The 10,610-nt window shown below is 32.5% G+C and overlaps 1 protein-coding gene across 3 annotated transcripts in view; it reads left to right on the top strand.

The window, feature by feature from the left end:
* Positions 1-1,235: 1,235 nt before the first annotated feature.
* LOC133202578 (uncharacterized) overlaps positions 1,236-10,610 on the top strand; it is a 122,894-nt gene continuing 113,519 nt past the window's right edge. Inside the window, exons 1-12 of one of the 3 annotated variants that reach the window (XM_061338416.1) lie at positions 1,237-1,342; positions 2,859-3,007; positions 3,476-3,606; positions 3,934-4,060; positions 4,317-4,385; positions 4,551-4,669; positions 5,689-5,770; positions 5,975-6,142; positions 6,229-6,315; positions 6,422-6,516; positions 7,306-7,414; positions 7,942-8,859. In XM_061338416.1, coding sequence (XP_061194400.1) covers positions 1,240-1,342; positions 2,859-3,007; positions 3,476-3,606; positions 3,934-4,060; positions 4,317-4,385; positions 4,551-4,669; positions 5,689-5,770; positions 5,975-6,142; positions 6,229-6,315; positions 6,422-6,516; positions 7,306-7,414; positions 7,942-7,953 — 1,251 coding nt within the window. In that variant the 5' untranslated portion in view covers positions 1,237-1,239 and the 3' untranslated portion in view covers positions 7,954-8,859. Of the gene's footprint in view, positions 1,343-2,858; positions 3,008-3,475; positions 3,607-3,933; positions 4,061-4,316; positions 4,386-4,550; positions 4,670-5,688; positions 5,771-5,974; positions 6,143-6,228; positions 6,316-6,421; positions 6,517-7,305; positions 7,508-7,941; positions 8,860-10,610 lie in introns of those variants that run through there. The other 2 variants (XM_061338415.1, XM_061338417.1) reach the window with 2 other exon arrangements.

Raw genomic sequence — 10,610 nt, 5'->3', positions numbered from 1 at the left:
TACTAGTCTGTTTTCCGACAGTCCGACGATGATCGAGAGTTGATCGGCGGTCAAATCAAAGACTGCTTTAAAGCATAAATCGGGCAAGACAACAGCCGATGAACTGCCGACTGAAGCCCAAAGATCCCATTTTTTGCCTCAAAACCCTGCGGCCGTTGCTCGTTTTTGGCAGTGTGACTGGGGTTTAAGCGATAACGACCATTATGGAAAAATTCGGAGTGGTTGCCATTCAAAACAGCATGGACGACATTTACGAGCTCATATTAAATAAGTGGATGAAAAAGAAATGTTTTGGGTATCATTGATGCATATGGTAGGTCACTTGTCAGTTTTCAGGTTCGCACAAGTTAAACTTTAAATTATGAAACTAACATTTTAATTTAATTACCAGTCATCAATTTACTCTGTGTTTGTTATTCTAACAGTCAATTTTAAAAAAAAAAAAAGGCAGAATGTTGTACAATATGGCGTTTAAGACACCATTTTTTGGTGTCGACAGGTTTTCTTCACCAAAGTGTTTGAATTAAACAGAAGTTGCAATTTTCGAACATTTTAGACGGTGGATATCAATGTATAACACATTATGAAAATGAATTTAAAATTGATGAAATATTTTTAGCTAAGAAATACAGCCTAAGAAATGCATCTTTAAATTGTGTATTTTATTAGACAACATGGAAATACTATTGCGAATTCTATGTAGAATTTACGTTACATTTTGGTTAAAATTACATACAAATATCAATGTTACAGATGTTTTATCACTGACCCCACAAAGCATAGCATTTCATGTTGATTCACAGAAAAAAATCAAGACTAAATTGCAGCGTATTAATTTTTAGTGTAAAGTGTCACCATTTTTTTTCATTCAGGGGTAATATTTGTTTTAATTCTGTTATATCTGTCATACATGACTAGCCTTCTGGTCGTAATCCATTTAGATGAAACGACATCTTTAGTTGATTTTCAAATGTAAAAAGTTCCTCCTAGATGATAGAAGTACTCCTTACATTCATATAGGTAATGAAACTATCAAGTATATGAATCTTCATTTCTGTACCTGCATAGTTTTTTCAAATCTTTTTTTTTTCTAAGGACAGTCTTTGGTTTTCACAGAATATTATGAAAATGACTCTTCAAGATTATATACCCTCCCAAATATGAGTATGCATGATGCAACAAATTGTACTGCATAATCAACATCTTTCTTACAGTGGTAGCTTCCAAAACAATCTATGAATGCAGCATCCTATATTCTGTGTGTGTGATACATTATTTGTGGCAAAAATGGAGATGTATTGGAAATCTGTGCTGGTTTTAACGGTATTACTGATGACAGAAGGTAGGTTGTTCGCAAAAACGAATTCATATTATGTAATTTTTACGGTAAATGCTGAAAAGGAATGAACAAATTAAATTAAATTAATTGATGTATTTCAATTTTGAATATTGGCTACCCCTTGTGAATTGAGAAAAGCCGTCTGGTTATATTCCTTTACATTACATTCCTATAATTTCAAGCCAGGCATAGCATAAATTTTAATAGGAAGTAATAATTTACATGTATATTACTTAAAGAAATAAAATTAATCATCCTTAAGCTATTTCGCGTTTGAGTTATTTTCCAAGGCATGAAAATATTTTATCTAGTAGTTACACTTTATCAAGTCTCTAACTATGGCTAAATTTTTGGATCAACAATCAATTAGTGCTGATGATTTTAGTCTATTCAATCAATGATTCTCAAATCTTTCTATCGTTTGTGGGTTTTTTTCATTGTATACAAGTCAATCATTCATTTTCATAGCATACATAAATACAGGAAAAATCGTGAAGCTTTACGTGGATCATCATCAGTTCCAGGTTACCATTATGCTAAACACTACATAATTATTGCTGGTTTTAAGGTCAATACGATGATTTACCTACCTAAGGAGTACAATATTAACCGCACCCGAAGGACGAGGTGAATATTGTACTTTGAAGGTGGCTAAATCATCGCATTGATTGAAAAAAGCAATTGATGTTTTATTATATGATTCAATTATTTAATGACACAAACCCTTTAAGCAAAAATGTCATCTTTCTTGTATGCATTTGCTGAAGTCCGGTGCGTAGCATCAGTTTTGAAAGTTGGAGGGATTATAAGCACAAAAATGACAACTTATCTGAAAAAAAAATCTTTGAATAGCCAAAAAAAAAATCAGAAATCTAGAATTATTCAATCATATACAAAAAGGGCTATTATGCAAAGAATAGAAAGAAAGAAAATGATGAAATATTAGCATGAGATTATAAGACATCAATTGAACCAGTAAAAGATGTTTTTGCCGTATTTTATCTAATTTCCTTTAATTTTACTATGAAAGAGAAGTTAGAGAACTCATAAAGAATATGGTAAAAAGAAAATGGCCTTTCATGGTTAAAAATCAGAAAATAACTGAAAAATAAGTAAATAAATCATACTGAAACTGTGATTTCAGGTTTTTTGTATCTGTCTTGTTATTTTTTCCACTGTAATCGTAATTTGCTGAACACGAATGCTCCGCTTGGGTGTACTCTTGCATCATTTAATACGATGAGACGTCTATGATGTAATTCTGCCAAAAGATTTGCGTGGTGTAGTATAATACCTTCAGTCTCCCAAAACTGTTGGCATGGTTCTATATACGACATCAGGTTTTTACCGAATATCTTGATTAGGTGAAGCGATACCCTAGATCGACATTGTCTGAAAATGATGGAGTGTGTTGGCATATCGTGAACATACGTTTTAAGTTCCAGAAAAAATATGTACATGCTGTCTTACAGTGACCCCTAAGTCAAGTTAAAGTAGAGTGCTATTTGACTTTTGACAGCTGAGTGTTTGTCTTCAGACCTTGATTCCCTGCAGAGAGAGTATGCATGGAGATTACAGAATTCTCCCGAGTATTCTACGAATATTGGTATATACAAATTCAACGACAGACCGGGAAATTTGGCATCATTGGGACTCGAAGAAAATTTTGTATGAATCATGCACAATGCTCATATTTTTTTTCAATCTAATGCCATCTGGAAAAATCATTGTAAATAACGTAATAAATTATAAACTTTCTACATTTGATTTTTTGATGGCTTGCTAATTATAATGCATACTGTAGTTTCATCATATTTCGTTGAACACTAATTTTTGCTGTTTTCATGGTTGATCAAGACTAGGAAATTAAGTGACCAAAGAATATCAACTTTCACTAATGATAGAATAAGCCGAAGTAGCTGTCCACCAATTTTCATATCAAAAAATTGTATCTTTTGTCAAAACTACGAAATTTGATCCCCTAAAAATTGATCATACATAAGTATGTTAAACTATTATATTTTGTATACAATAAATCCTAATTTAATGCATTTGAGGATTTTAGATCTGAATATTAAACAGTTACATAGGAAAATTAAAAATGAGCTTTATTTGCTAAAATATGATTTATTTTAGAACAAATGTTTAGACCTTCTAAATCGTTTGAAGAGCATTGATTACAACAAACTATCACCGAAACAACAGACAGATTTTGATGTGTTCAATGATACATTAATGACAGTTGTCCGAGGATATGACTGGCGAGAGTATGTATATTTTTATGGATTTTTCTAAATTCCTCTGTACATTATAAGAAGTATCAGAAGTAGGCAAAAGGACATGTACCGTTCAACGTTTTATTATTTCATGTCACTTTAATCACAGACGTAAAAGAAATACATGTATTTTGAACATGGCTGACATGTTACGAATGATTACCTTTGATTTCAAATCAAAGTATACTCAGAGCTAAGAAAAACAATTATCTCATGAAAGTAATTTTAAAATGATACTTGTGATTAAGTTTATGAACTTCATATCTGATGCAGAATTAATCATTTATTTACATGTAGCATAATTTATGCATTGCATAGATACAGCGTTTTGAATCCTGTAAATTTCCTAGAAGGTCCACAAGTTGATCCATCTGATCTGCCGAAAATAACGCCATTCGATACGATAGGTGACTACATCAGACGACTACAGCTGTTCCCAAAGCAGGTTTATTTGTTTGTTTGTTTTTTTGTTTGTTTGTTTAATGTCCCTTCGAGATTTTTTCACACATTGGAATCGATCCCGCGACGTAAGGATCAATTCCTTACTCTAGCGCAAACGCTCTAACCACTGCGCTACGCGGGCGACCACAAAGCAGGTAAACAGAATATAAACAATTTCACGTTTTACCTTTCTAGCTTTGGCTTACTATATTGAGTCAGTGTAAAAATAGTGTATAATATTGTCAATTTCCTCATGTCAGATTGATGAAATGATATCAAGATTTGAGACAGCAATAGAAAAGAAGCACACGTATCATAATGTATCAGTGGTAAGTAGAGACTGCGTATTTTATTAATCACTTGATCATCTTTTTGTTGTTACATAAGAATCATGAAGATGAGCAAATTATGTTGACAGAATATTTAGAAAAATTGTAGAATATTACCTTTCGTGTTTGTAGAATGACTTAGAATTGTTCATTTTTTAATCCTAGAACAGAGTTCCAGGTCAGATAGATGCCATTCTTGAAGGCGTAAATGTTACAACTTTTCCTTTGTACGAACCTTTTTTGGATCAATTGACAAACCATACAACGATACAAGAGTCCAGAAAGTAAGATTTAATAAAATACGAATCTTTCAGCTTAAGTGCTCGAGAATCCTAAAATATTTAATTCGTCGCTTTAATTAGACAAGAAATAAAGTAATGGAGTTGACTCATTTTCTCATGCACATGCCCATGCTTCATCTTTTAGTTTGTTGCCAGACTTTGAATGTTGTATAATAAATCTTTAGATTTATCAAGAAAAAACATGTTAAGAATTATGTAATATATGCGAAAGATTGCCACCTTTGCAAAATTGATTATTCCCCATTTATTCTGCGCATGAAAAAGAAATCAAGGAACATGTTTCATAATTAAAACTACTGCAGCTTTGATAATGATAGAAAATGCAAATAAGGTAAGTTGATTTTTTCTTCTTTTAACCTGTTAACGACTGCTTTACAACGCAGGCCCGTAGAAAGCAATTTCAGTTCGGGGGAGGGAGGAACAACACTTCTTTCACGAAATCAAGTCCCCTCGAACCAATATTTTTTCCTCAAAGCACAAAAATTTGACTCCACGAAAATATGTGACAGTACTTTTGTTTTCTATTGTATACTATATATCGGCAAAATTATTGGCGAGAGGGGAAAGCCCCCCCCCCCCCACCTAACTCGGGTTCCTATGGCCATGACAAAAGCAAATGTATTTTACGCTTTTCGATAGTTTCTTTTAGTAATTTAATTGCATTTTTGTTGTGTTTAAGGCAACTTTCTCAAGTAGGCATTACATGCACACAGGTACATATCCTCTCAGTTTTGCAATGAAGTACTACTTAAAATGCAAATCTCCTCTAATACCTCAAACAAAAACATCTTAATGTGCGAATCTTCTCTCTAATACCCTAAACAAAATATTTCGTTCAGCCCTAAATTCAATGCAAATAAAATCAGTCCCTTGTGTAATGTAAACCACAGTCAATATTCAATTTGTTCATACACTTTTTTCGACGAATTAGTGCTGTGAACTCTTTAATCTTTCCGTAATGATTTTCATTTGAAATATTTATGAATATTTTTCGAATACAGGAAGAAGTTGCGACAGAGAGTTAAACCAGCAATCAAGTTAATTATCCAAAAATATCGCAGTTTTAAGACATTTCTTCAAGATGTAAGTTATAGCAAGAGTCTCCATGATTGCCTGTATGTTTGTATGTTTGTATCTGTGTTTGTAAATTTCGTTTTTTAAGTTTTTTTTCTTGTATGAGAACCTGTATATCTTGTGAAAAATATCTTTTTAAAAAAAAAGCACTCTTTCTGTTTCCCATTTCATTGGATATTATGAATAGATAGCTTTCTTTTCCTCCATTTCAAGGTGTACTTTCATAATCTCAGAACTAATGTTGGAGTAAGTAGCTGGGATAAAGGGAGAGAATTCTATAAAGAATGTCTAAGATGGTACCTTTCATTGGATTTATCACCTGAAGAAGTACATAACATAGGGTTAGGAGAAGTGGAAAGAATTTATATAGAAATGAAAAAGGTAGGTGCATTTAATATATTGATAATGAAGTAGACATTATATCAAATGACTTTTATTTTCTTTAAGCATTTTTATTATTTTTACAGGTCATGATGAAACTTAACCACCAAGGCTCTGTGAAAGAATTTTTTGATAAAGTAAAATCAGATCCCCGGTTCTATTTACAAAGCGGGGTAAGAATACTTTGCCATTATTTTTAACCTTAACCGTGTCGATACTTCATAGAGAGAGAGAGAGAGGAGAGAGATTTTATAGACAATTTTTCATTGTTCGTTTCAGGATGAAGTTACTGAATGGTACAAGAACGCAATTCAAAAAGAAATCAAACCAAAATTACCAACTTTGTTTAAAAATCTTCCAGACTTACCATTAGTGTAAATATCCTTAATGCAGATGCTGTTTTTGAAGATTATGTTCAAGTTTTGTTGAATGCAAATTTTTCTTATCAAAATAGTTCTACTTTTCACATACATATGTAATTCGTTTTAGGAGATTTCAGTGAAATGCATGCAGACTTTGTATTGCCATGATTCCTACATAGTTCAACTTTTGGCTACTCTGCAATCATTAGATTTCGTGGTGGCTCAATTTTCATGGAATTCGTGGGTACCTCTCATCCAGAAATTAACATCCTCCACTAATTAATAAACTATGATTACGAAGTCAAATTTCCTTTTGTAGATATAGAAGAGTACATGAAATTACATCCCCACGAACCTGTAATTTTTAAGCAATCCACGGAAATTGGCCCCACGAATTTTAATGATTCCACAGTATCAGACCAGACGATTACATTACTTCTTGTCCTCATACTAACTTATGTTTACCTACATATTCTTTTTTCAAACTGGGCTGATAATTTAAAATTGAAAATCCAGGTCTTCCTTGTAAAAAAGAAAGATTAATAGGGTTATATTGAGGAAAGTAAAGGGAATTTTAAAACTTTAAACTCATAACGTATCAACGACATAAAATTTAATGATTCTTAGCCTAAAATGTATTAATTCATTTGATTCTAAATGTAGATTTTAACGTGAAATTGTTTCGTTAGTATGATTTGCATTGTAGCATTGCTATACACAATTTGTTTTCGTATGAATTTCCCGAAGTGTGTTGCATACATACATGTATAATTCCTAGAACGTTGACTTTTTGCTTTACAGTGTGAAACCAAACCCAGTTGATGGAATTTTTGGACAGTATTTTGCAGGGCCTTCAGATGGATCCCGACCAGGAGTGTTTCAAGTCAATGTTCATCATCCTAAAAAAATTGTAAGATTCTTCATGCCGAAATACTGTCATTTATGGCAAGCCCTTCTACTCTTTATTCGTGAAATTTAAAAAAAATTCTTTCAATTTCTTTGAACAAGAGATATATCTTTAATTTAGAGAGATATTTCTTTAGCTTATAGAGATATCTCTTTAACTAAAAGAGATATGTCTTTGACTAAGAAAGATATCTTTATAATCTAGATAGATATCTTGTTTACTTCGATATCTTTTTGAGCTAGAGAGATATCTCTTTAAGCGAGAGGGATATCTCTTAAAGTTAGAGAGATAGGGCTTGCCATAGACATTCATAGTATCATGATTTATATGCATCTTCTTATTTATATACGAACCATAACCTCCTATTTCGATCGTTGTGAGATGCAACAACTTTTAGTAATTAGCATTTTCGATCTGTCGTGTTACAGTTGTAGCTGTATGACCTAAAATTATGAGACAAGGAAAAAAGTAAGTATGAAATGTATGAACTACTCATATTTTTAACAATTTTAATAATTATCTCTTTACAGACCAACAATTGATTTTATGGCTTTGGCTCTCCATGAAGCTAATCCAGGTCATCATTTGCAGGTGACAGGAATTGTCAAACAAGGGTTTTTTTCTTCCATGTGTAGATGTTTTTTGAGTCGCCTGCATAGCAGAACGACACATTGGGATCATTTGGCATGGCGTCTGTCTATCCGTCTTTCTCTCTGATTCTCTGTCTTTCTATCTGTCTGTTTGTCTCTCTGCCCGTCTCTTATACCGTATATCTTGAGAACTGTAAGAGGTAAGGATATGATACTTTGCTCATGCATTGATTGGTACAATAGCTTTTGCTAAATAGCAGGGGCTACTGACCTTATGATCTTGAACTTGCCTTTGAGCTGCTTTTCAAAATAGTTTGTTTATGCCACTCACACTTAATTCTCTGAACGGTGAAATTAAGTCTGATGTACACTGCTTGTTGTAAGACATTTTGAAAAAGGAAAATAGCAATGTTTCTATCCAGTTGACTTCCACATTTGATTACCATCAAGAACACACCTAACTGTTATTAAACATATATCTTTTAGATTTTGAGAGGTGGGGCATTTATAGCAATCATATATACTGCATTTTTATAACCTAATGAAACTGTGCTTTCTAACTAATTGATATATACATTTACCAGATAAACTAAAATTTAAATGTATTCGCTGCTTAATCGGATGAAAAAAAGGAGGATCTATATATTGACTCGGATTTATTATTCAAGATAAGTCGTCGACTGACAATTGTAGTACAGAAGAAGACTCTTAAATCTTGTTGAATTAAACTCATATAATTTAATGAATTATTATTTGAATTAAATATTCATTTTAGCTTAAAGTGTTGCGGAATCATATATCAATTTGATTTTCACATTTTATTACAAATGCTATTCTAATACAGTCTTACTAACCATAGATGTTTTAAGTTTCTTTGCAGCCAGAGGAATAATCTATAATTTTAGTATGCAAAATGCTATAGCATAAATAAACACATGACTAGAGCTAAAGTATGCTCATTTTGTATTGTCATACTAGCGTTATAGTTATTTCAAAGAAAAAAAATTTCCTCGAATAGAATGAGCTAAATAGTTTTAATTTATACTGTTAAATGCGACAATCATATGCAAATGATTTCTCGGCCCTCGAAGCTAAACGGAAGCTATACTGAATTCGTCTTCTCTCCTAAAGTGAGTCCTCAACTTTGCTTGAATTACGAACCCAAGTTGATATACTGATCCTGACTTATTTTGAAATAAATAGCAGAATGTACACGTACTTTAACAATTTTAGTTTGGTCGATAGAGGTATATAATAAAGGTTTTTTTTAAGCGTCATGGGGTCATAAAAATCGGAATATAATATATTCCGAAAAAATAACAAAATATGTATTTGGATAAAATAGGCTGCAACTTTAATAAGTGTTTAGATTACAAATGTCAGACAAGCATTTAAGAAGCATTATGTGCGACACACTTAAGGTCAGACGCGACGTATCTTCCATTATTTTCAGAAAAAAAATTTCTATCTCCGCAATGTGAAGATTTCCACTACGTAATTCCGGAATAATTTCCGAAATTGGTTTGAATGTTAAGAAATTGTTATGTCCCTTTATGGCTTTTTTGTAATTGGAGGTAATTTTATTAGTTTGTTTACAACATGGAGGAGCAATTTCGCGGTAAAGGTGGAAAGTTTATATCTGAAGGAAAGTTGAGGAAAATACGGGCGTTAGAAATAAACAAACAACGAAAAAACCAAGAAATACTTTTGCAGCCAAGTGAGTGAAAATTTTATTATGATTTCTTGTTTTCGATTCTCTTTCATATATTGTTCATACAGACGTATAAACGACTTCGTGTATATCCTGCATATTATTGTATAACTGTGCATTTAATTTATTAAAGGTCACGATGATGAAGTTCTTTCTCTGTCTGAGACTTCTCACTCCATCGATTTGCCAGAATATATACCTTTTGAGCATGATTATTGTATGTCAGTACCATCAAACATTGAAGAAGAGGAAATGGAGATAGCTTTTGAAGACACTGATGATGATGTACAGTACCAACCAGACCCAACCTGACACAAAGCAGTCCCAGAGCAGTCCCGGGGACTGCTTTCTGGGACTGCTAAAGCAGTCCCAGAGCAGTCCCACAGCGGTCCCAGCAGTCCCAAAAAGCAGTCCCAGCGGTCCCAGAAAGCAGTCCCAGTGGGCGGGGTTTATTAATTTAATGGGCGGAGCTTACTCAGAAATGAGATTACCAATAAACAATGTAACTATAAAAGACAATGGAAATTGATGATGCATTTCTTTCTGAGCAGTAACATTAAATATTTACAGTTCTTGTGTGACAGTCATTTCTGAACTGTTAAGAAATCACAGTACGCATATAGAAACAAATAACAAATATTGAACAAAGAAGGTGTTCACTCCTACTAATAACATGAATATTTAAATAAAGTTATGTGGTATATTAATTTTTCACCAAAATAAATCAATTTCTTTATTTTCTGTGATTGATATTGGTTTCCATATTTATTTATTCTTATTAAAAATTAAACTTGAATTATTTTTTTTTCTATCAGAATTAGTTTAAATAGATTTTACAATTATAGAGCAAGGCCGATTCCCATACTATACTCTGAATGCTTTTTTCTTACTGGAAAGT

This window comes from Saccostrea echinata, unplaced genomic scaffold, assembly GCF_033153115.1.
Source record: "Saccostrea echinata isolate AGI-Se365-2 ecotype Australia unplaced genomic scaffold, CSIRO_AGI_Sech_v1 ptg000047l, whole genome shotgun sequence".
NCBI classification, from domain to species: domain Eukaryota; kingdom Metazoa; phylum Mollusca; class Bivalvia; order Ostreida; family Ostreidae; genus Saccostrea; species Saccostrea echinata.
This window is presented reverse-complemented; position numbering and strand designations above follow the sequence as displayed.